Raw genomic sequence first — 27175 nt, 5'->3', positions numbered from 1 at the left:
GTGCCTCTCAGGGATGACATGGGTATGTACCTCTGGCATTTTGGACTTTGCAGTTGTCTTTGGGATGCAGCAACACAGCCTCTGTGTACTCCCATCACTCAAGGTCTTTCTTGGCCTCTTCTGAGCAGATGAAGTTCTACCAGTACTCCTTTGGTCCCACCATTCATGGCTAAATCCATATGGCGCTGAAAGGGGTTTACCAATAGCTGTACTATTCCTTCCATTGCTATTGAACTGTAACATTAATACCATTAATGCACATGGAAGGTCCTGATTAGTCTTCTGCAAGGAAAAGGTCAGGCCTATTATTGCTTTTATTTTTTTTTTTTTCCCCTGTAAGGTCAGCCAATCTTCTCTAGACCTATACATTTGCCTACAAAGTGTCTGAGACTGTTCCCTGGTGTTCCTGGCAGAGTTCATGCCACAGATACTTGGGGTTCTTTTCTTAAACAACCACCTTAACAAACATTCCAGTTACAGCAAAAGTTGCTAGCATCCCTTGTTAGTAACTCCTTCCATTTTCTACTGTAAGATCCATTTTTTAGTGGCTGAAAATCCCTGAAGTCTTGGACAAGTGCCACTGAAATTTTCCATACTCTGCACAAAGCTGCCAGTTCCTTCTTTTCCCATACATGAACTAGCACTGCAGCCGATCACTTGGTGAGTAATACATCTGCTACATCTCATCAGATGGCAGAGGAGAGGATTCAGCTTTTGAGGTCAATCAAGTAATGTGTCACTCAGGCCCCCTTTGAACACTTTTCTGCTGTTACCTTCCTCCTCACTGCATGCCCCTGTGGCTTCCCCCGTGCTCTCTGGCATATCACATCTAATGTGTCTGCTCAGAAAACTCCTGCAGTCATAACTATGGTGTCTTGCATGCCAGATTGAGTGGAAAAGGAGGGTGGAGGAGTGCACTGAGTATACATGCAAGCTACAGATTGCCTACGGGGCAAAATGAGAGCTAATTGTGCCAGTCTTCTGCTCAATTCTTAAGATTAGACAAGCTTACCTATCACTACCTCAGGCTAATTTCTGAAAAACAAGCCACCCTCAATTCTGCTACTTCCCAGGGTGAAATTAGGGAAGACACACCATTATTATTATTTTTTTTTTTGATTAAAAAATAACCTCCCACCTTCCCCCAAATCTTCTTTCCCTTAAATTTGACGCCTTCCCTATAAAAGAGCAGGTCTCTCAGATTTGCAGGAGATGGCCCTTGTTCCAGGAAAAAGGCCCGAATTTACAACAAAGGCGTGTGGTTTACAGCCAGCCTCAGTAAATAATCCTTCTGAACCCAATGGCCTAATATTTTTTGCATCATTTCAAAATATAGTTTAGATTTTTTGTGTATTTTTAAAATATATTATGTACACTCTATCTTCGCATTTAAATCAGACTTTACAAATTCAGCTATCTAGTCCATTATTCGAATATTTTTTATTATCGCAGTTTAATGGTTTCCTATCACCTGGCTGTGCAGACACCAAGCATTTCTGGGAGGCACTTCCATTCAACTATTGAAAATACAATGTAGCAACTGTGTTAAATTGTGCAATACTTTCAAGATAAGAAAAGAAATCATTTTGATGCTAAATTACCTACTGCTTTTTCATCTACAAAAATGTAATTTTTCTGCAGATGCACTTTGCTTGGGGCATTCCAACACCTTTAAACAGAGAGCTTTTAAAGATAACACCTTCTAAAGGTAGGCTGCAAAGCTGCAAAGACAATGAATCCATAACTGTGTAGATAAATATAGTACATACTTTGAAAAGCAGAACTCTGGGGGCGCTTCTACAGAGTAATCTAAAACTTCTTGAAATCCCACAGCTTCTCTTGCCTTGTTTCAGAACAAGGCAACGTATTTCAGAGTGAAGCAGGGAGATTTCACATTGTGGTGGGTTGACTTTGGCTGACCACCAGGTGCTCGCCCAGGCACTCAGTGCCCCTTCTCAGCAGGACGGGGGGCAGAGAATAAGACAAAGAAAACTCTTGTGTCAATGACAGGGGGTCACTCACCAATTACCATTACAGGCAAAAAAAAAAAAAAAAAAAATTGACTTAGAGAAGCAGTTAATATATTGCCAATTAATAACAGAGTAGGTTAGGGTAATTAAAAGCAAAATTAAAAACATCTTCCCTCTTCCCACCTTCTTTCCAAGGTCAGCTTCACTCCTGGTTCTTCTACTTTCTCCCTCTGAACGTTGCAGGGGAATGGGGAAAGGGGGCTGCAGTCAGGCCGTAGCAGAATAGGAAACATTATCACACACTCAACTGTTTCCCAAAGTGAGGTTTAAAGCCAGGGGAAGGGTGGTCGTGCAACAATCCAGCAGTGTGCTCAGAGACACTGAGCAATGTGACTCTTCTCCCACGTTTTCGTTCCAGTTTTGCAGGCACAACTCCAGCACTCACATGTTCTAAGCATCAAGCTAAAAAAACCTTTAGCATGTCTTCTCCATCTTGGGGTGTCTTGTATGAAAACAGTAACATTCATGCTACTCATTCTCCCATAGCTAAGTGAGCAACTGCCATTTTATGGCCAGCTGTGGCATCTCAGGTTTCAGCTCCAAATCTGACCTTGCTGTTGGATCTTTCTCCATCACTCCAGTTACAGTGCTCTTACTGCTGTCACAACTGTCTGCAGTTGTGATGGTGAACCACCATCCCATTAGGCTCCTTTCATAAGCTACTACTGAGTCTGGTCTGTTCTGTCTTTGAACTGAACATTGGCCACCTGCTTTAGTACCAAACACAGAGCACTGAACTTTGAGTCTCAGGCATAAACACAAAGCCAAGGCAATATGGAATAAAACTAAGCTGAGTCTGTTGGCCAGTACACCATGAAAAAATAATATTACTGACACCGAGGAAGTAGATGAATGAATCAAAATGCAGTTAATAGCTATAGAAGTTTGGAGCATCAAATAAAAATTGAGAAGCATTAAGTACGTTTTTTGGTTGACCACAAGGGCCATACTTACCATACTTGCCCCCTCTGAAAAGCTGAGACAGCCTGGTCATCTGGGATTGAGAGCCACTAAGGAAGGGAATACATTATGATCATTACTGCTGGTCCATTGCTTGTCTTTCTTCCAGCAGTTCCATGCTTTTAATCTCTTCTCTGCAACAGTGAGAATGGAAATGTACTTTTGAAAATAATCATACTCTCAAAAAACCCTGGAGATGAAACTTGCTCATTCCCAGGATTTGGACTACAAGTAAATCATATTATACAATTATAGTAAGAAGTATACATAAAAATCATGATTTGATACACTGGTTTAAAATGGATTTGAAAGACTTTTTGGACATGACAGCTAACAAAATTTGCTTTCCAATAGATTTGTCTCTTGGCAAATGAGTGTTTAAACTCCATTATAGAAAACTGCAGCAGAAGGTCATCTTTAATAGATACTGAGGACATACGTATGTCTTGTTTCAGGAACAGCTGTCATCAGTTTTCTCCTTTTTAATTATCAGAACAGGAAGACGAGAGGAAAAAAAATAAAAATAAAAACAAAAACAAAATAAAACCCAAATTAGAGTGGATTCTCTGGTATCTGAGTTCATTTCACATTACATTTTTCCTCTCGATGAGCACATTAATAAGGATCCTTATTCTCTAGTGACATGTGAAGAAATTAGCGTCAAAGACCTCTGTCCACTTTGCCAGTTTCAAAAGCACAGTCAAATTTATAAGGAAGATACTGGAACCAACAGACAGTCAGAGTTAGCATAGTAACAGAGACATAGTGACAGTGTAGGCTTCCTTTCTTAAGGAAACAAAGATGTGAAACTAGAAGGATGCATAATGAATCTCAACACGATCACTTTCCATTTACACATCTCTTCTTCCCTTATTTCTAATCTGTAGCTTATCTGTGCAGATGGTAAACTCTTGTAAACACTAATGTGTTGATTGATGCCTCTACCCTTATTGAAGATCTTTAATTGTGGATGCTGGAGCTAGCTGGAGCTTTATATTTCTGAGTTAATGACTGTAGCATAGCTATATTAGCTGCAGCTAACATGGGATCCCTAAATTCTTCAGAGAAGGTCTCTATTAGTCACACACACACACACACACACACACACACACACACACACACACACACAAGCTTAAATAACCAATACAAGATTGGACCATTATCTATTATTAATTCCCTTGTCAAGCCAAAGCAATTATGAGATACAAGTTTTGTTATTTCAAACAGAAGAATTGTTTCCAGTGTTCTCAGAATAGACATATTTTATTTTGCAATTCATTTTTATTTTTTTTCCTCAGAAAATCAATTGAAGACTATACAGAAAAAAATGCTTGGTAATTCTTGGCAGACTAAGTTAGTGTGTGTTTTGTTTAATTCCCATGGAAACTTTTCTACCAAAATCCCAGGTAGAATCAATCACTCCAAAAGAACATAACTAAGTGGAAAGAATGTCACCATATTGCTTTGCCTTCCATATATGCTTACATAGTTAATTACTATGTATGTTTTAGATTTACTGTCCAATACATAAACATGTATGTTATAAAAAAATGCCCACACAGCAGAGAGGTAGGTAAAGCTTTGAATTTTCACTCTGCATGAACCTGTACAAGTTGTGCACCTGGCAACATACGACAATTTAACTCAGGTAATTTGTGGCTTCTTCCCCTTTTAATTTTTGTTGCTGTTATTAGATAAAGTTTGGATACATAACATTACAGGGAGCTGCCCTTTTGCTTATTATAGTTTCATCTGCCCTTCCCTCGGGTGCAGTTTATTCTCAAACACTGCACTTGGGGGCAGAGACTTTAAAGTGGACATAAATTTTATTTGGCTGAGTGCAAGAACCAGTTGATTTATTTTAAACATTTGAATGCTTCCTGAAATCCTGCTGGCACATCTGGGTTTACTAAACACACTCTGGAAGGAAGTTATGGAATTAACCATAACTTCGGAAGACCAGTGTGCTGAGGCCCTATCTGAGCCACTGGAGAGCAACTGGAACAAAAATTTACCTCCTTGCAGAGGTTTTTTTTTCTCTGTTGGCTACAAAGATTCTTAGGAAGATCAGCCTCACTATTCTGGAGTTGACATTTCCAAATATTTTCTAAGAACTTTATGATTTCAATAACCTGAGGCTAAGCACCCACGCCTGATCTGTACCTCAACAAATTTGCTGCTGGCTTCCACAGGCTTCAGGTATTACCTGTGCACTCAGTGATATGAGCTGTTATAATGTTTAACATCTGACTTGAAGATCTAGACTCAAAATGGACGTGATGATTTAGCTCAGAACAGATCAAAGGAAGGTATATTTTGAAGTACAGACGGAGGGCTTTAAATTCTTCCTTAGGTGAGCTGGGTTTACTCAGCTATAACTAGAATGTAACTGTTGGTAAATTCATGATAGCAAGATGAGCTAGCATACCATTGCACTGAAAATTGTAATTTGAATCTGTGCTTCTTGTTTATCCAGTTCTTCTCCATTTCCCCCAAATAACACAGTAACAGAATTAAATCAGTATCTAGCATGCTTTTCCTAAGTGCACAAAAATCTGGTTTTGATAATTATCAGGAAGGAAGACATTTTATCAAAGTAGTGAGCCACCTGGAAAAAGTAGTCTGTAAAGAGTGAATCCAACCACTTATAATCTCATTAAGTCTCTTCCGAAAGGCTTCTTTTATGTCTTCATGTTGCATTTGTTCACTTTGGGGTTTGAGTTTGTTTGGCTTCTGGAAATACGGTGTTGATTGTCATTTCTGATCTAAGACCAAAAAGGTTATTAAAGCAATAAAAACAACTACACAGTTTCTCCAATCCCATCTTTATTTTTGTCTTTTGCTAGGTTGGAAAAATCCACAAGAACACTGCTCGCAAAAGAGAATACCACGTACTGTTCATGGTGATCACTACAGTTATCTGTTATCTTGCATGTTGGATTCCCTATGGAGTTATAGCACTACTTGCAACATTTGGTAAGCCAGGTGTGGTGACTCCTGTTGCAAGCATCATACCTTCCATCTTAGCAAAAAGCAGTACAGTTTGCAATCCCATTATCTACATACTTATGAATAAGCAGGTAAGAAGTGCTATTTTTAAACTGTATTTTCGTCAGGTTCTGTTAGGTGTTCTTGATTTCTGTGTCTGCCTGTCCTGTTGTGTCCTTGTGAGAAAGGCATTCACAGCTTATCCAAATAATGTCAGTGGAGTCTTGGGATGGAAGTGTTTGTAGTCAACATAATGTTGTAAGATAAGGAGAACAGATATACATCTGCTTGCTCAAATTTTTTGTGTTCTTCTGAGGGACAAACTGTGTATTAATTTGCATACTGCAGAGTTGATGAATGTACTGGAATTTGTTTTGAAAAGAAAAGGGGGAAAGAAAAGAGGGGCAAGAAGAGGAAAGTATTTCAGGACCTTCAGAACAGTATGAAGGAGGATATATATTGCACTTAACTATTTTCACGATAGATCTATCTGAAAATAGTTATTAGAATTACAGTTTTTGTGGACTTCCACACTTTTTTCTAAAATAAGAAATTAATTTTGTCTCTTGACAGCCAAGACAGATTTTTAAAATGCCTATGTCCAACTGAGGTACCTCAATTCTTTAAATGTCATTTTCAGTACAAGAGGTTAACTTCTTAATGTTTCTGTGTTGGCAGTTCCTAACTCTGAAGTTTAATAAGGGCAGATCTGGAAGTTTTGAAAATATGTTTTGCAGTAAGAAATTCAAAAAATATGCATTGCTCATATTATCTTTTTGATTAATTGTGTTGGATGTTGATCTCAGTTTCCTGTCTTCATGATTTCCATTGCATTACTTACTTTTGCCTTTAAGTGCCTGTTATATGCTGTAGCCTACATTTAGTGTTATATAGTACTATGAAGCAGCAGTATTATATTACTATGAAACCTAAACAAGTTAAAAATTGAATGATCAAATATACTATAATTTTGCCACTGCCTCAGAATATTCTTCATCTAGTTAACCTATCCTAAAGTTCTTAAACAAAGAATAGGTCTACTCTTGCAGTCTGAAGGTAGGATCCTAGGCAAACTCTGAAACTTCCCTGAAATCAGGAGAAGACACTATTGCCTTCCTGAAGCCTAGGGCTTCATTTCTAAAGTTGAACAGTTCAATTGTCATTAAACTGACAATGAAAAAGATAGAGAACTTTGTTTGAAAGGTGCTCATGCTGAAATAAAATTGCTGTTTTTTCTCCTTTCTCTTACATTTTACACTTCTTAGGGAAATTTCCTAAAAGCAGTGTTTGTCTTTTTTTATTCTCTGAGCTCTTTGACAGATTAGGCCTTTGACTTCCATGAGACCATCTGACCATGCCATGATCACCCAAACAGGCTGTAACAGAGAAGACAAGCACACTTTAGCATTGTCTTCACAGGCAGAGCACAACCCAAACAGTAAGTTTTTCTACAAGGAGCTGAAAAGGCCGTGCCACAATTCAGGAGCACTGCAGCAGGAAACTGGAAACAGATTCTGAAGTATCCATGCTTAGTCTCCAGTCATTTGCAAGACTGATGTATTAGATTTCTCCTTTGAACTCAGAATAATCCGTTTGTTTCCTACTGCCTACTGTTCCACAGCTGCCATCATTTAACAAAAAAATGCAAAGGGGCAAAGTTGAATCAATATTGGAGGGTAGATCATTTCTTGCCAACCTGTAGCCAGTGTGTGGATTCTATTATTTTCATAGTTAGCTTCCTTATTATTGCAGAAATCAAGGCAAAATAATTTCTTAAACAGAATTTCTTCAGATTTGGGTAAATACTTTTCAGTTTAATACAACCAAAATAATAGTAAATGCCTGCCATTTATTCTCAGCTCTCATCAGCCATTGTGTATTAGTAGCAAAATAGCAATTTTTTATATGAAACTCGGGAACCAGCTTCACTCACAAAAGGCAAAATGCATCCATCCATCTGTTCATCTTCCTTTCAAAACAAGAGAAATAGTAACGCCATTGTCCTGTGTATGAAGTGTGTTCACAGAACCTCAGCTATTTTGGAGCTTTTCCCATTCATTTTCTTACATTTAACATCTCAGGAAAAATTCTCTTCTTCCCAGCTTCTCTGGGCTTCATTCTTTGCTGAGAAGTGTCACAGGATACTGGTGCTTTCCAACATAGAAATTGTCTAGCTCACATTTTCCATGGTTCTGTCTTTTTGGGTGCTAGATATCACAGCAGGCTATTTATTCAAGCACTTTGTAAATACACAGAGAACATAGAACTTAATCTCTACTTCTCTGTGCATAATCTCACCTTTTTCCTTTGGATGTGCTCTGAAGATTGTGAAGCATTGCTGATTGACTGCAAATACAGTGTTTACATTTGTCATAAATTAATTTGGAATATTGTGGAATTACCCATCTCTGAGCTAGCCTTAAAGCTCATCCTGCAGATCACTCTTTTAAATTAACTCTCCTGCAGGCTTTGAGTGACTTTTATGGTTTGGAAACCCCAGTGAAAAAGTTTAGTCTTTGTTTTTCACTGACCTGGAATGATTTAGGGCCATTAAGATGATCAGAGGGCTGGAGCACCTCTCCTGTGAGGAAAGGTTGTGGGAACTAGAACTGTTTAGCTTGGAGAAGAGAAGGCACTGGGTAGACCTCATTGTGGCCTCCCAGTACTTGAAGGGAGCGTATAAACAGGAGGGGGAACTGCTGTTTACAAGGGTAGATAGTGATAGGACAAGGGGGAATGGTCTTAAACTGAGGCAGGGGAAATTTAGGTTAGATATTAGGAGGAAGTTTTTCACACAGAGGTCAGTGACACACTGGAACAGGTTGCCCAAGGAGGTTGTGGATGCCCCATCCCTGGAGGCATTCAAGGCCAGGCTGGATGTGGCTCTGGGCAGCCTGGTCTGCTGGTTGGTGACCTTGCGCATAGCAGGAGGTTGAAACTAGATAAACATTGTGGTCCTTTTCAACCCAGGCCGTTCTATGATTCTATGATAACATGGCTGTGGAAATGGTGGATTTCTGGCCTGTGTCATTGTCTTTCTGCTGCTCTTCTCCAAGAGGAAGGAGGTGAACCTCTGAGGCTGGGTTGTTGCTGGGCTGCTAACATTACGCCAGGTAGACATTGAGCTCCACTGACAAAACTGTAAAGCACAAAACCGCCACAAACTTAAGCGATGTCTTCAAATTTCCAGCAATGTATCCACTCTGAACAGGATCCTTATCGCAGCTCCAATTACCTTCTTTCACCACGGTGATGCTCCTCTTCTTTGTGCTATGTACAAGCAGCTGTTAGACCTTTCCCCAGATTGTACACCCAAAAGCTTTGTGCTGGTGTAATTGTACTTGAGGACATACGCTGACAACCAGGGATTGTTAGCTGGATAACATAATGGTGTCATAGGTTGTGAGGCTACGTGTCAGAAGTTCCCTTTTAATTGATACAAAAGGTTAGATATGAATAATGAGTGCTTGAACGGTTATGGTTATGGATAAGATGTGTGTACTGAGATCGTGCCATTCTGCATTTGCTATTTCACATTATTTCAAATTAGCACTCAGATAACAGGAATTTGCCTCATTGCTGTTGACAGCCAAATTTAAAGCAAAGGAAACCTTTATCATATAAGGATTTCTAGAACACATTGCTTGGAAGTCCTTCGTGAGATTTAATGTCACAACCTTTGTTGATGTAAAACAGCATTTCTCCACTGTATCCGATGGGCTTCAGACTAGTTACATGATTTCAGCAGTTACTTCCACATGTTTATTCACGCAGGCAGGGAACCTACAGCTCCCTGGACTACTGAAATTCACACTATGCCTCTAACAGTGTTTTACGTCTCACAATCAGGAAAAACAAAACTAAACCATACCCAAACTCTGTTATCACCATTGTGCTATTTCTGGTGTCAGAAACTGCCTCTGAGCAAAAATAAGGAAGGAGAGTCTGAGGGATGGGCTGTATTAGATGTGAATAGGAGTTTCTAATTACCAGTTTGATTTCTACTCTGTCTATCTTCTTGAATTAAAATCACTGCACTTGCAAAAATAGAAGCTGGCCTTGTCATTTTCCCCACAGATTTGATGAATTGTTGTTGAAAAGTATATACACGCTCATTTGAAGATAATTAATACTGTGACCTTTCCAAATGTATCATGTTAGGGATGGGGCTGACTGAAGGAGGAATTACACAGAGCGAACAGAGAAAGTCAACTACAAAGACTTCTGTTTCTATTATTGTTGTTCATTTTAATTTATGTTTATGTTTCTGGTAGACAATGAGATTCAAATAATAATGTACTTAAGAGTGTTCCCCAACAAGACTCAGACCCAGCACTGTGCTTCTCACAAGTGAGTACTTACTCAGGCATGCAGCGTTATTTCTCTACTGAGACTGCCAACATATTGAATGATCTCAGATATGTCTTCATTGCTCATACACACAATGTAAAATAGGTGTGTGGGCTCAAGCAAGGAACCTCTATAAAAAGGCTTTAAAGAGGCAGAGCAATAGTACTGGAAACTGATGTGTGGTAAACAGGAGTTAACCCAGCAGGGAAACTAAGTTTCCCCAGTAAGACAGGGCTGTGAACAAAAGGGAAGGCATTTTCACATTATTTAGGTGCACTAGGTACGTGATAACACATCATTCAGAGAGCTGACCTTGACTCAAGTCACAAGTTAGACATTTCACAAACTGCAGCAGGAAGCTGTACCATCACTACCCAACTCACACCAGATGCATCACTACCAGGCCAAAGCCTCTCAAATGCCTTCATGGAACTTGAAATGAGGAACAAGGAGTCCTTCTTTAAGGATAAGCTTTTTAGTTACATGTTTTCTACAACTATTCTCAGTCCTTCTTGATTATACCTTATTCACTGAGCAGGGAAAAATGCACATGCACTTTGGGAAACAGAGTTAAACAATAGTCATAAAAAAAAATAAATAGTAACCTTAACATTTCCCACCTGGATGCACAACAATTGCATTTTCATAGCCAATTTTCATCTGGTATGGTGCAGTTTTCAGTATTTCCCACAAAAGCTAATTTCTCATTTTTAAAGCAACAGGAATATATGGATGTGACATTTTTTTCTTCCACTTTGAAAAAACTAAGATATTTTATCTGCATGAGAACACAGAACTACAGACCTGGAAAGAAAGTATACGATGAAGAGACAGTTGTGTCAAGACTCATTTTATGCGCAAATTGAAATGTATCTATTAAGAACTGGAAGTAGACCGTATTTGTTTAAGTTCACATACTTGTAGAAGTTTGTGAGCTCACCATAACATTTATTACCAAAAATTGCTATAATTTTTCATTAAAATTAATGTAGGTTTTAATACTCGTGATCTGTTTTTTGTTGTTTTGTTTTTCTCCACTGTTAGCCGGGCTGACTTAGTAAATAACAGTAACATAAGGAAGTGATGCTGCATTACTTTTTCTGTCAACTGGAAACAACAAGAATTTTTGTCCAAATAGAATTGCGCACCCAAGATCTTAAGTAGAAAATGAGCCAAAGTAATAACCTCTTAGTGCAGAATAGTCTACGCTAAGTAGAGCATTACAGTAAGGTTCAGAAGCTTTTGGACTGTATTCCTTTCCCAACATGCAGTGATCTGACTTTTTATAGTTGAGGGACAAAGAGAAGTGAGGTCTCAAGGGCACTTACACTGCAGCCATGAGGTGTCACTGCATTTCACACAGTGAGTTCAAAATTACTGTAGGTATTTCTCTCTCAGCTTATGACAAAAAGATCATTTCAGGCAAATAACCTGTTTAACCAAGGCCACAAGTATGTTTATCAGCCCCACCAGCTTCATGCCACCCTTGGCTGCACTCTCTGTGCAGCCCAGCTGAATATAAACATGAGCTCAGCCATGTGATGCCTGTGCTGTGGATGTTCTCTGAGGGCAGGCCCAGCTTCAATATCACAGAAGAATTTTAGACTTTCTTACTTCCACAAGAAAGGAAGTAAAAAATCATATCTTGTGCAAGAAAAATATTTAACAAAGGTGGAAACAACTACACGCAAATGAATGCAAACACAGAGTAAGCATGTGTCTATTTGACTAATTAGTGCCATAATAAGTATTATGTCCACTTACGGTGTCATTCTTTCTGGAAAGCATAGAAGGTGAAGGGCAATGTCCTGGTTTCATCTGGGGCAGAGTTAGCTTTCTTTCTAGTAGCTGACATGGTGCTGTTGAATACTGAGAGAATACTGTTGCTAACACACCGGTGTTTTAGCTGTGGCTGAGCAGTGCTGTGCAGAGCCAACATTTCAGCTTCTTTTATTGCCCTGCCAGCAGAGGGAGCTGGGGCAGCATCAGGAGCTGTGAGGGGGCAGAACTGGGATAGATGACCTGAACTGGCCAAAGAGATATTCCATACTACATGCTGTTTTCAGCAATAAAACTGGAGAGTGTTGGCTGGAGGGGCTGGCTATGGCTGGCATAACTGGCTGGGCTATGGTCAGCTGGCATCGTGCATTGCTTGATTTTTATTCCTATCTTTATTGTTAATTTTTTTTTGTTTGCTTTTATTATATTGAACTGTCCTTATCTCAGTTGTGGCACTGAGTGACATGGTCAGTGGGCATGGTGGGGGTGGGCTGACAGTTGTACTAGATGATCTGAGAGGTCTTTTCCAACCTTAACTATTCTATTACTCTATAAGATCTCTCACTTAGGGGAAGTGAGTTAATTTCTGTGTGATTCTGAGCTGCCTGCTGAGTTAAACCACAACAGGCAGTAATATCTCTTTACCTTATATATCATCTTAAAAATCAACCAGTATGTTGCTGTCATTTGCTGTATTGCTTTTTTCACAGTGCTGGAGCAACACGGGGTTTCACAGGAGCAGAAAGAGAGCTTCACATTAGACAAGGGTAATGAACAGATTAGAACACCTTTGGGAAAATACAATGGGTAGAGTTTGTAGCATTGACAGTAAGATCCTTTTGTAGTCCATATCCACTCTACAAAAGCAAAGAAGCCATTTCTGAGAAAAGAAAAAAGGAGGAGACTCCAAAGGAGCTTAGGCTGAGGCCAGATTTGAAATGACAAGTCGTACAGAAAGAGAGGGTTATAGAGAATGACTTACTAGGTCTTTTCCTATCTCTTTCATGATTTCTCTTCTGTAAGCTTTAACTAAAAAATTTCTTCAGAGGTTTAAGTTATCATTGTCATTTAGAATAAAGGTATGATGCAGGTAAACTGCATCAAGTAAAAACTGTGATTCCTTTGGACAAGTCAAATTTCAAAATAAAAATGCAATTGAAATCTAAACTTGAGAATAACCTCAGTTCTCTCTGGCAGCTTTGATAAGTCCAGGAAATCAGATAACTGATTTTATGAAAAGAGATTAGTATTGGTACCTCTTTGGTGGATAGCAAGGAAATATCTGTAGGTAAAGATTTGGCCTCTGGTCTCTGCCACTTTACAAATGAAACAATGAACAGTTTAAAGATTCAGTGTTTACTGAACAGTTTAAAGATTATGTGTTGTTACATCTCTGAAATTCTGTGATACAGGAAGACTTCAGTCAAATTGTGTGATCTTGCCTATCAAGAACAAACTACAGTTGAACTGGGAGTTTCAGGAAAACATTTAAAATCACCCATTTTCCCACATTCACAACCAGAAAATCAAACCTGCAGGGTAGATTGAGAGCTAAATGGAGGATTGTAGTATCCAGAGATGACTACTGAAGCAAGGAGTATGGTATACTCACACCTAAACAAAAGGCATGAAGATCCTTACAAGCAAGGTAATCCTTGGTATCCTATTTGCTCTTGCAAGTATACGCCAGCAGAATCTCAAACAATTCACTACTTCCTTGCTATCTCCATTTGCATGTTTGTCTTCAAGGGAGAGTCTGGATGGTCAACAGCTCAGTCAGTGCTAAGGGAAATGCAGGAAAAAAATGGATAAAGTATTAATCACCATGATGTTTCTATCTTGCCATTACTTTAGGGTGATCTACAAGTTGGATGTAAGCACTCGAGAATTGGGTGTCTTTTTCTGAACTGATTTCCAAGTTCAGTCTGTACAAATAAATTCCTGCAAAGGTGTACAGGGTCTACAGGTAGACTGAACTTGTGCTGTTGGTCAAACAAAACCACCAGTCAGCACTGCTGACACAGAAGAGACATTATGGGAGCTTCTGTTGCAATACTCTCAGCCACAGCTACAAGTCAAGAATCACACTGAATTTTAGCCCACGCCTTGGTCTTGCTAAAATGAAGCATTAATTTAGCCTCAGATTTCTGTGTTAATTCTAATGCTTATACTTCTCTCTAATGTCCATATTTTACAAATAGGCCTCCAGCTATGTATCTACTGCTGCCTATCATTTCAAAGCTGAATACAGGCACAGGTCAGCTGAAGAAAACAGTCTGTAATGCAATGCAATATGTTGCATAAAAAAAAGACTTTAGTTACTTTCTGAAGATGATTAAATTCAATGGATGGCAAAGATTTGAAAAAAAAGTACAACCCTGGAGGTAATAGAACTTCTCATTTATCTCTCCTGTTTGATCACTGAATCACGTCTTGTGATCTGGCTGTGGCATAATAGTAAAATTTTATTCGGACTGTGAAATTTATGTACATTTCATCTGTCAGCTGACATTACTTCTCAGTGTTTTACTGTGTCTACCAGATATATCTTTGTAGTCATGTATCCAGCTAACAGTTCAAGCAACTATCATTTCAGATTAAGGTGATGAAGTGAAAAAAATGTGAGATTACTAATCAAATGTTTTTCAGCATTTGTGTAACTTTCTCCAAACAAATATTCAATTAGTTTATTTAATCCTCATTATCCTTGTAAAGCAGGGGATGATCATCATCTTAATTTTGCATCAGGAGAAATTTCAGGATCAAAGGTTACATTAGTGCTCAAAAACTTATGAACTTGCATGGCATAACATTAATAACTCAAATCTGTAGAAATTTATGATTTATGTCCTTCTCCCTTGAGGGCAAAGAAGCCACCATACTAACAGAATAATGGCTTTCACAGTATGGAAAACGCAGCATAAAATTTGTTTCCTCAGATTAAGTCCCTTTTCACTTTAAACTGCATCATTTAATCCCATTCAGAAATTTGGCAGTGTCCAAATGAAAACAAGTTGAAGTTCCTTGTCTCTTGAAGTAGAAGCAATTGCAGAACTTTATTCCTCTGATGACTGGTCCACTAGCTTCCAAACTAGAATTATTTATAACCACTTTACAATCCCTTATTCCCGAATTTACTCAGTAACCCTCGTTCTCTGGTAGTCATCTTTTCTTCATACTCAGATACAGCAATCAAATGACCTTCTGTCTTCATACTGGTGGGCTAAACCATTTTGGTTCTTTTAGTTTGCAATAAGGATCAAGGCTCCTCATTCTTCTGATGTCAAAGAGTTACAAGCATCTTTAATGCTTTTGTTTATACATAACAAATCTAATTCTCAAAAGTACACAGTGTCCTCAATGCTGTGCAAATGCCAGTGACCATGAATATGCCCAGTTGCCATCACTAATGAATAGTCATAGAAAAAGCAGCCCTACAAATGTCCTGACATCAGTTTATTCCCTTACTTTGTAGGCAATGGACCCTTTTTGTGGTGCTGGCTCGCAGTGACCAAGACAAGTTCTCCAATGAACAATGCACTGGTGTCATAGAGCATTTCTGGAGTATTTTTTCTTTGAATGAATCTTCTAGCTTTCTAACTTTGTGAAAAATTCAAATAATAATAACAATAAAAATATAACCTTATTGTTAATCACAGGTGATGCCATGTATTTTGTCTAGGAAAAAATCTTCTTAATAGTACCCTGAACATTAGAAGAGGACCAACACTATAGGAGATATTTCTTGTTTCTGTCATCTTGTCTACAATGTTTAATTACTTTCATTATTGCAACCTTCTGAATTTGAGCAAAAACCACCAACAACTCAACAATGACTTCTTAAATCACTATACTATGACTTAATTATGACCAAATTTACAGAAATGTATGTAGATAAATATATAGGGGTCTACTATATAGGGTGCAGCTATTATTATGTGCGTTTTGTGTGTCTGTCTGTATTAGCAGAGTGTCACACAGTGACACAGCCTCAAGCAAAAAGAGCTTGAGTGATTTACAAGGAAAGATGATAATGATATGATGCTCTACAAAATTAATCTAATGAAAACTAGGGATTTGTATTTCCATGCGTGTTCTTGATTTCAAACTAAGTGGAGTTCTGTAAGACATACCTGGAAGAACTCTTTTCCCTAAACATGCTTTGCATACAGACTATGGCCAAGGACAGAGTGCTCAGAGCAACGAAAAGACAACAAAATCACAATTTTATAATTATTTGTTCAGAACTGGGTCAGAAACATATCCAAGTCCATCACAGCTAGCTGGAATCTTTTTATTAAGCCTTGTGGATTGATTCAGAGTGCATGGGTAAATGTACAAGAAGAAATGGGGTAGGCAGGAGAGCATATTGATGATGACGAAGTAAATACTTACATTTTTAGAGAGACAAAACACATTTTTTTGTTATATTTTGAACTTTCAGCAAAATAAGAGTTATTTCAAAATGATCTGGAATCTCTCATCGCATATTGCAGTAGTAATAGAACCTTCATTTCTTCTCATGAAGCATAATGTTACTATAGAGACCGGTAAATGTATTTCTGCCTCTGTCAGTCAAGATCCATCAATCACGCTGCAAAGCCCTGAACAATTCTGACCTACTGAAAATGAGAAAACAGAGGCAGGGTCCATTTTCTTGCTGTTCACCAGGTTCTTTGCCTGTTCTTTTTTCTCATGCTGCTTTAGTAAATTCTTCTTCCCTAAGTTCCTTTTAGATAGGAGGAAATTACTTCACATATGTTGCCATTTTGTATTTTGTATGTGTTTTAGTAGCTCTATTTAAGGGCACTGAAGACTTGGCTTGAGATAAATATGACAATTGATCTTTTTTATCCACAGCAATAAACCCCGTTGAAAGCATCAGTTCTCTCTTAAAACAATGTGCAATGAGAACATATTAGGGTTGTTCGTGCAGTGCTTTCATGTGCACAGCCAGACTCCTGGAAATTCAGCAGTCATGCTTGTTACATTGAAGTAAATATAACAGTTTCTCCAAATTTGTTTCCTCATGCAAAATAACTATTCCCAGTTTATAATTCCTGCAGCTTTGGTCTCTGGTTTTGTTCACTTTATGAGAGTGCATTTTACACGAGGACTTATCTCCAGAGTACTTTTAAAAGAGAATTATTTGAATAGTACGCTGTATTTATGAAAACATGATAATATTTCTCAGATACTGAGCTGTGCTCTTTTGTTTCTGCCATCTCTGCTTCTCTACCGTGGAACAACTTTGTTAGGATTATGTTGGTAACAGTTTATTGATTTGTTTTCTTCTTCTCTCTACTGTTCTTGGGATGCTCCAGCTGTTCATTAAACTGCCTAATGGCCTCATACCTCTGTTCAGCCCCATGCATTTTTAAAGTCTAAATTAGGTCCACCAAATAGCTCATGGTTTCATTTGGGTGGAAGTGCTGAAAGTTACTGGAAAACGACACAGTGCCTCTGGGGAGGCATTTTGCTAGGGAAGGAAAATAGGTTTGCCTGATCCAGCAGAACACTTACGCTTCCTGTCCTCTCTTCTGAAAAAGCAGACTCGGAAACAGGCCCTAAACAGAATTTTCCCCACCTTTCCCTCATGGTTGTCTGTCTTATGTGCCTCCTGGCTCATACTCATTGTAGGCAGAAATACTGGGCTTAGGGGTAGACCACAGGAGTTTTTAGTTTGTAGAAAAGGTGTGTTATGTTTCTTGCTATCACGAGCCAAAAAATCCCTCCTACTGTCTCTCTTAATCCAGATTGTAAATTCCTGGGCCAGGAACTTAGCCTTGGTCTACAAAACATGGGACAATCTACAAGTCACGAACTCTTGAGGCATATTTATGTTATGTTTACTTGAACTACTGTAAGAATGATGGAACTATGCTGACAAGACTTCCATCAATATGGAAAACAATCCTCAGCCTCCTGTTTTCCCTTGGCACCTCACCCACACAGAAGATGTGCTTGCTGCTCATGGTGGCAGTGGTGAGGATATAGCTAGCACGCTGTGTGCAGCAGCACTCCAGGATTGATTCTGGAAAGGGAGGCTGTTCAGAAGGCAGGCCAGAAAGATATTATAATAATGAAGTGCAATCACAGCCAGATGACTGGGAGCAAGGCAATTAACAGCAGCTGACAGCTTAGAGTCAGCACTGACAGCAATTTTTCCCTCTGGCTGCTCCCATAAAACCAAGGCAGATGTGGTATTTATTGCCTGTCCTCCCGAACCCCTCAGGGTTTCTGGAGTCTTCTCGGAAGTGTATAAGGAGCTGTGGCTACAACAATTATCCCTTATCTGTCAGCATCCTGCAACCAATAGGATATTTGATCTGCATTTGTCGACGCACAGAAACAAGTCATCAGAGGAAATGGGGTATCTTATTTCAGTTATTGTAGAGACAAGTAGAAGCATGTGGAGGAAGTTTTTCGAAGTGTAGCAGTGAGATGCTAACTCTGTTGGCATTAGAGTTTACTAAATTTAATGGGAGCCACAGAAGAAGTCAGTTAATGTTTATAACTACCACTGTTGTTCATTTTAAAATTACATCCCACAACACTAAGCCTGGCAGCAGCAAGAGCAACAAATGAGTTGGGTTCCTCCCTAAAAAAGAAGTGCTATAAAAAAATAAGAAAACAAAAAGCCAAAACAAACAAAGTTATTATTTGGGGGAAAAAAAGCAGCATTTCTTCATTTGCATCTGATGCGGCTCATCTTTCTAGCTGCTTTTACTCTGCCCTGATGAGGTTGCATCTGGAGTACTGTGTTCAGTTCTGTGCTCCTCAGATCAAGAAAGGCAGGAAACAGCTGGAGACAGTTCAGTGGAAGGCCACAAAGTTGGTGAGGGTTCTAGAGGAAAGGCTGAGAGATGTGGGGCTTTTCAGCTTGGGAAAAACAGAGATCTTAAGAATGCTAATACATATCTAATGGGTGGGAGTCAAGAGAGTCAAGGCCCCTTTCAGTGGTGCCCAGCGACAGGAAAAGGAGGAGTAATGGGCACAATCTGGAACATAGGAAATTTCACATGAACATTAGAAAAAAAATACTTAGCGGGTGACAGAGCTGCCCAGAGAGGTTGTGGAGTCTTCTTCTCTGGAGCTGCTGAAAACACACCTAGATGCTTTCCTGTGCAACCTGCTCTAGAGAACCTGTTTTAGCAAGCAAGATGATCTCCAGAGATTCCTTCCAACCTCTACATTTCTGTGATTCTCTGTGATTCTGTGATTCTCCCTCCTTCGTTGCTGGGTTTCATCAGTGCTTGTTTTTCCTCATCCTGCCCCCGGATTCCTTTCCTCACTCATGTAACTTTTAAGATCCCAGAGATTTCATCAGCTAAAGATCCCCTCAGTGATTTGTCACAACCTGTGTGTGCTGTCATTTCTCTAGTGGCAATTCTGCTTCTGGGAAGAAGAACCCACAGTATGACTGCATTACAATTAATTCCTTGTGAACTTAATGCATCCTTATACATCAAACTTAATAAGCATTTGCTTGAATATTAGCATATTTTTAGCAAAAAGAAATAGGACATGCATTTCCAACTTGCCTTGGATAGCAATGCATGAAGCTTGAGCTCAGGCTGTACTTAACTTCCTTAAGTTCACTAATCCCTTCCTTAAATGCACTAATCATTTTCAAATGCACTATCTGCAATAAATTGCCGCTGTAAGAAAGTAGAATCTAAATATATACATGAGGAGACACACATTGAGTAGATATTAGGGTTCAGCAGATACATCCATGCTATTCTGATGAAACAATCAAATTATCACCCACCAGTCACTTTGAAAAGATCAAGACGATGAAAGGGCAACAAGTGTTAGTGGACTGTCCATATGACTGCTCACCCTGATTGATGATGTTGGCCTATGGTAAATCATTGCTTCATCATAGCCACATGTGCAGTTCACTGCAGCATGTGGTGGGTGTGATTATAGCAAAATACTGTTTCCTCCTTAGCTTTGTGTAGCTGACTAACAGGGGCATGCTGCAGTCAAGACAGCGAGTTGGAGCTTAAGATGTACATAAGGTCTGTACATATGACAGAAAAATGATCAATGGTTATCATATGTATCTTAAGATGTGTCTTTCAGTCACAGTCTTTCAGCTGGCAATAGATATAAACACATCAAAATGCCTGTGTGAAGTTCTACATGTCAGAGCCATGCTCCTTTGAGCTGCTCAAGTGAAACACCACTGATTTCTGTGAATAAGTACAAAAGGTGCCTCCTTCCAAAATACATTGTTCAGAAAGGTGAAGTCTGGTTTGGGGGCTGAAACTTGAGAACAAGTTGCCTATGAAGTTACTTGAGATGCTATCAGAGAGATAGTGTCATACCTCTTCCATAGCTGTCACTGCTAAAGAATAGGGGGTACAGCAAGATACGTGCTGTGCCCAACACTATATAGTTCTCGGGTTTCCTCTCCCATGTCGCAGACAATACAATTTACTGAGCGTTTTATCATATGGAACATGGTGACCTTAAGTTCTGTGTGTTTTTAGGGAGTTTTTTTGATGAAAAAAGAAAGCCCAGTAAAAGCAAAACTGAAGAATTTGAAATACATCTCAGCATTCAGTTTATCCCGTCTTGTAACTAGGTGTTTTGAGTTTTCTGTGAAGTGTTACTTGCAAATTGTAACATATAGTGATTATCCCCTTGAAGTCGCCCACTAGGAGATGAACTGCATGATTATTGGCTGACAGGAGTTTATGTGATGGCAATGTAATATTTAATTTTTCACTGATGTGCAGCCAGGTTTACTGTAGGCATACACTCACTGTGATTGTCTGGGGTGAAAAGCCCAATTTCAGCCGCTGCAGTGTCACATCCCACCCATGAAGGAGGGAGGGGTGACCAGATTTGCAAATCCCCCTAGTTGAATTAAGATGAAATAACACTCAAGGTCTGTACATATGAGAGAAAAATGATCAATGGTTATCATATGTATGTTGGCTCTCCCACAGTTTTATCTACCTAAGCTGTATGGTTTTATAGAGAACTCAAGTGAGCCTTGCATTAACAACTTTAAGATACAGAGAGAAAAAAAGAAATAAAGAGTGGGAGAAAGATGACCAGTCATGGATCTGGGCCTACCAACAAGGGTGTTCCATGTGCTGTAGAACCAAGAGGAGAAGCAGCAGCAACAAGAAGTAGGGGCAGCAGCAGTGAAGAAAAAGGGCTGGGCTGGCCCTCTCCTAGACCTTATTTATATTATCAAAGCAAAAAGAGTTGGGAAGTCTCCCCTAGCCCTTATTTGGAACTGTTGGCTCCAGTTCCAGGTTTGGTTGAGACACGAGACGCCAGTCAAACCAACAAAGGCAGCACCAGGCCCCCTCCCATGGTTGTCCATTTCTTGGGCATTGTTCTGGACCCTTGCAGGAGTGGTTGGGACATCAGTCCAAGGGACATGTGGCTCCTCCCTTGGCTTAATTGTCTCTTGGACTTGTTGCTGATGCTTGTTCTTTACACATTGTTCAAAGACTACCAACACAGTGTAATACTACATGTTTAATGGAAGGAAGTAGACTTGTAGTGGTCACGTTATATGGTTTTTCATCACAAATCAAATGACAAGTTATGCTTTCCTTTGTTAAGCTGTTTTTCACTTAAATAATAGTTATCAAAAAAGCCTATTCTTGTTAAGACATAATGTTGGATTCCTTGAATGGATGGCACAGCTATTTACTTAGTTTATTAGCATTTCAAGTACAGCATCAAATCACCAGAGCACGACATGCTTAGAGTGCTTGAACATCCCAAGAAATGAACTGCCAAATGAACTACCTGCTTGGGTAGACACATTCATTTAAGAATAAAACTGCCTTTGGAATGTTCCCTTGTTTTCTGTAGTTTACTGAAAGCAAATTTTCAGTCTGTCAGTCCATTTCAATTTGAGATCAGTGACAGTTACATTCCCTGTTTAGCTGTCTGCAGTTCAGTGTCATTCACGCAAGCCAGTATGAAAAGACAAGCACTCTTAAACAAATGAAAACCAATGCTTTATTTACAGGAAAAAATCTGTACACTGTGCGTACATAAAAATATACAAAATCATAATAGAAAATATAAAAAGTGTTAAAATGTATACAAACACTTCTTAAAAATGTGACTCCTGTAAAATCTTAAGCTTTGTTATTAGAGTACACATTCATTTAAAAAAATCATCATACAAAATAATTCTCAAAGCTATTAAAAAAGTACACAGTCTATATTTGAATAGTTCAATGACTACATAGTCTAGGAGTGATGCGATGATATGGGTAAACGTAAGGCTTTTACACACAACTCTTATTTAAAGAACAAAACTCTGAATCTGATCACTAAGCCAGAGAGAAGAAATTTGCAGTATCAAAGCTCATTTAACGACGCAGGCGTGCCCAGACACGGGCTACTTTAAATTTCAAACAGTTAAATCAGGTATCCTCCTTCTGTGTGAGAGAGAGGATAGCTTCCAGGAAAGAGCCCGGTGCTCCTACTACAGGTTTCCGAATCACCTACTTCAAAAAGCAATTTCATTTATTTAATATGTGTGTCAACTTTAAAAAGCATGTCAGGAAAAAGAGGACCCATTTATTTTTGCAGCCTATGTGTTTGATATTCCTTTCATGGTACACCTGCGTCACCTTTCAAGTGGCATTCTCCATCCTTAAGAACTGCTGAGGAGGAAGGGAATGAAAAAATCACTGTGAATTGGACTTTTATTTGGAACTACTTGGTTCAATCCAACTTTAAAATGAGTATGCTCAGTCTGCAAAACCATTTCGTGTATGTAGATACTACTCTTCATTTTAGTAAAATGCTCTCTTGGATTTGTTGACTTTGCCAAGAGGTCAATAGGAACAAGCTCCAGAATTTGTTTATCTGTACAGAGAGATTGCAGATCACAGTGTGTAAACAAGCTCCTTCTCTCTCAAGGTACAATTTCTTTTATCATTGTAATTTCCCTAACTTAACCAGAGTTTCACTAGCATAAAACTGCACAGTGAGGTAAAAGAAAAAAAAGTAGTATTCAGTAGTTTAATTAAGAATTAAACTGAGCTGAACTGTGAGTCTATGCCCAGGTAATCTTTAGAACTATAAAGGAATGGAACAATTAGTAATTTACCTATAGCAGAAAGATTTTGGCTCAAAATGAGGCAAAACCTGTCCTAATTTTTCTTTCATAAACAGAAGAATACCTTGACTTAACCATTCAAAGGTTGAATGCATAAAATGATAGAGCACCACATGTCAGAAAGACTAAAGAATTCACAGTGGAGCTTAATGAAATTCAAAATAAACTCAGCACGTTTACTTAAGATGCTGCTGTGTTTCTGCTTAGTTTCAACTGAGTGCAACTTTTGTCCACAGTACCAGGGCACAGAAAAGGGGCTCTCTGGCTTTTGAAGGCAATTTATTCCTATTTGTCAGTAAAACTCCACAAATTTGAAACCTGACTCACTGTACCAAGTCTGAAGGGAGCTCAGGCATCAACTAACAGCGGTGTTTGCTTTGCTGATGGCATGTGTCAAGAGCTTAGTCAGTGCAGACCTCCCTTGCCTTGGTACCATTTCTCTCTGCTAGTGTGCAATAGCTGCACAGGAGAGCTATGAAGCCATGCCCACATCTACTTCCAAAAACCCTGTGATCTGGGTGGGAAGATGCATTTTCTTCCACATTGTCTACATTTGGTAAGTATCTATAAACTGCACTCTCACACATCACTGTTTTTAAAAGACACACAGATTCAGTGTTACTACACACTCATTGCTTCAAGTTGACTGGATCTTTGCCCTTGTGAAGGACGGTGAAATGCCCACAAATGCAAGAAATACTTGGTGGGCTCCTATGAAAGCCACCAACGCCAAAACCACAGAGAGTGTAAGCACTGGTGATAGCAGTACCTCTACAGGTCCTTCATGTTCCCTCTTCATTTCCACCCCTTCCCCTTTTGAACAAAGTGGAGGAGAGCCCTCAGTTAGCAAATCAGGATGTATTTGCACTTGCATCAAAAAACAAAGGACAAGAAAGACAGTAGGGGAACAAAATCTCTTTAAGCAGTCATCAGCTGTTTGACCAGACAGACCAATGTAAAATCACAGTGGAAACCAGTGCTACAAAGCCACTCTAGGGATCCTTGAGTTTTCAAGAAGATGGGGATCATAAATTGGTCTTCTACCCTTTGCAAGCAAGTAAGTGCCAGCAGCACAGTTCTGTGGCATCTTCTGAGGTGATGGTGCCACGGCATCCACACTGAACTTATGGTGGAGCAGTGACTGCTATATAAATCAGAATACATCAAATTCTCCTGGAAACAGTTGCACAAATATCTCAAAAGGTTGAAGAGTGTCAGCATACCAGCAAAGAAAAAAAATCCGCTGAAAGGCCTTAAATGTGCAAAGTCCAGTACAGTGAAAATATATAGTTTGTTTTCTGGTGTCTCAGACCTGGTTCTACATCATGACTTAAATGATGCATTAAGTAGGTATGATAGCACTTGCTGCATGGAACTCTGCAAAAACCACCTTGTTCTGTGCAACAGCTATGTGGACAACTTACTGAAGAAGTAATACAACATAATCTTGCTATGGATAGCTGAGTAATACAGTTACTATTTTTTTTAATGGAAATCAGAGTTTGAGGTTAGTGGTTGCAGACCAAAGTGATATGCTTTTTTTCAGAACTTGACAATTTCCTGCTTACAGAAAGTAGCAGTTACTAGTTCTAGAAAGGTAACCATCTCCCTTCCGTTACACACATGTGGCAGCTAACCCAACATGCTGGAAAGGCAGATGTATTCGGTAGTACTTGCTCAGACTTCAAATGTTTTGCAGGCACCTTACCAAACATACTAAAAAATAGAATAGTAGGTTATTTATCCTCCACAAGATTAAATAACAATGTTATTAAGAATAAAAGTTGCTGACATACATCAGTAGCTAATATATCCAGAGTCTGAAGCTAATATAAATAAAATCTGTTCCTTTTTATATGTACCAGAATGATTAATGGACACAGTTACACACAGAATGTAGAAGTACAGTTTTTAGACCATCTGGACATATTTCCTGTCAGCGAGAGGAATCTTAGAGGATCATAAGGCCCAAATTAAGAAGCTACATGGGAAAAGAAAGCTAAGCCCTATGCAAGAGATATTCTTCCCTTTTGAGGAGAAAAAATCATCAGACCCTAAGAGCAGAGGGAAAAAAAAAAAAAAGACCCTGTGATGATGCTTACATTGCTATCAAAGTGGAAATAGTCATTCATACCATTTGCACACTTACTGTCTCACTGTTGCATAAGACAAAACACAAAAGATACTTTCCAACACAAACTCTCAGTTGCCTTTTTGAACTGTCTGTCTTTTCACTGAATGGACATGAAGAGGATACAGCTGTGTTCTACTAAATTTGACCTATGGGAAAAGGTACAGTCATGTGAAAAAAAAAAACAAACACCGCCATCAATGGAAAGAAAAACAGCACACAAAAATCCTCCTGCCACTCAGGAGGCAATCTGAAACTGAAGTCTTCATATTTTAGATGTCTTAGCGTTCACGTCGATTTTCAGAATTGCCTTTAGAGAATGTTCTCATTGTGTGTCATGAAGGAAAATATTAAATGATCTCCACATGCTGTCCACAGTCAGTTTGTTTTTGCAGGCATTACAGCTTCTCTGGGGTACAGCTTTTCAAACATGCAGTAAAAAAGTGCTGATATCCTCCTCTTTTGTCAAACAACTCCCATACTTTCTTAAGAGCAGTAAGTTGTGAGCAAATGAATTTGATTTTGATCACAGTGAAATACCTCACAAATGATGTCTGTAATCCTCAGTGCTATCTTTGCTGCAGAAAGGTGAGCTCCCTCTACATTTGCTTGCAGCGCAACTTGTGTTTGCTACACAGTCTCCCTTGGCTTTCTCTGGATAGTTTTTATCTGTGCGTAGTGTGGGAAGGCATCATTTCCCTCTCACTTACACCCTCTTTGTAGGCCTCTCAGGGAAAATATTTTTCTGAACAGGTTATCAATATGTTTGTTGCTTTCTACAGAAATGAGGAATTTCTCTTTTCCCTGTACCCCGCTCAGTGTGAGCAATGGGATGTGACACCAAGGGTGCATCCAGTGATTTAACTGATTTAGCTGCGTGTTTTGCCATCTACATCTGCACTGATTTCATAGCCACCATAAGGCCTCCTGTACAGTTAGAAGCCCACGAGTGAACCAGTGTATGAATAGGAATTAAAAGACTCCTTTAATCAATGAATATTCAGCTCAGAGTAGCAATTACTTCATTCTTGGAGAGTGTGAAAATCCCATGGAGCCATGAGAAATGCTGCATTGTTCAAATGGCAGCTCTGTACACGAGCGATACAGGCTGCTACACAATGCCAGATTTAACAGTTAAATAAGTTCATTTAAAAAAAGTTACAATCTAGCATATGTGGCATAAGAGACCACTGACGAATTCCGACAGTCACACCCACAACAATACATTATATTTCGGCCTAAGTATGTCCTCTGCACCTTTTGTAAGCTAAGCTTTTTGTTTTCTTTAACTATTTGCAAAGCAGTAATAAATACTCAGGCTCAGAAAAGAAGTATTTCTCATGCCTGCTACTTAATTACAATTTAAAGACTCAAGACTGGATTGGTCTAAGATACATTTTTCAAGTATTCTCTCCTTGTTTATAGTACGACAGTAGTACCTTATTGCACATTGTTTGTGAAGGACTCTCTTCTACAAGGGTGGGAAATCATTTCGTTCCGGGCATTTGACAGACTTGAACCCTGGCAAAATGACCTTCCCCTTTCGGTACAGATCGTCCTGCAAACCTTTGTTCATCCTCTGCACCAACAGCTTCTCATAGAGCAGCGGATGATAAGCCCCTAAGGTACAAGCTGCATCGTAGTAGAGTTCGTGGTAGTGACATAGGTCGGTCTGTCGGACTGAAGGGATGTATTCGTACACGTGCACTTCGCTACACATGGACATCATGATGAGGATACCTGGAGCAAAAAGTGAAAACAAGAGTGAACTTATACAGACTGATCCCTATAGAGTTGACAAGGCGGTACACGAAGCATAAGGAC

General features: G+C 39.1%; 2 protein-coding genes across 5 annotated transcripts in view; one reads left to right on the top strand and one right to left on the bottom strand.

Annotated features, from left to right (window-relative positions):
* The window catches only part of LOC122178190 (pinopsin-like), a 73473-nt gene that overhangs the window by 43963 nt on the left and 2335 nt on the right, over positions 1-27175 (top strand). The window contains exon 3 of the mRNA XM_042868213.1: positions 5837-6070. Coding sequence (XP_042724147.1) covers positions 5837-6070 — 234 coding nt within the window. The remainder of the gene's footprint in view (positions 1-5836; positions 6071-27175) is intronic.
* Positions 22140-27175, bottom strand: part of ST6GAL2 (ST6 beta-galactoside alpha-2,6-sialyltransferase 2) — a 50834-nt gene continuing 45798 nt past the window's right edge. For all 4 annotated transcript variants that reach the window (XM_042868211.1, XM_042868210.1, XM_042868209.1 and 1 more), the window contains one exon: positions 22140-27091. In XM_042868211.1, the coding sequence (XP_042724145.1) occupies positions 26823-27091 (269 nt within the window). In that variant the 3' untranslated portion in view covers positions 22140-26822. The remainder of the gene's footprint in view (positions 27092-27175) is intronic.

This window comes from Lagopus leucura, unplaced genomic scaffold (assembly GCF_019238085.1).
Source record: "Lagopus leucura isolate 7727_CA_CO unplaced genomic scaffold, USGS_WTPT01 Super-Scaffold_100001, whole genome shotgun sequence".
Classification (NCBI taxonomy): Eukaryota; Metazoa; Chordata; class Aves; order Galliformes; family Phasianidae; genus Lagopus; species Lagopus leucura.
This window is presented reverse-complemented; position numbering and strand designations above follow the sequence as displayed.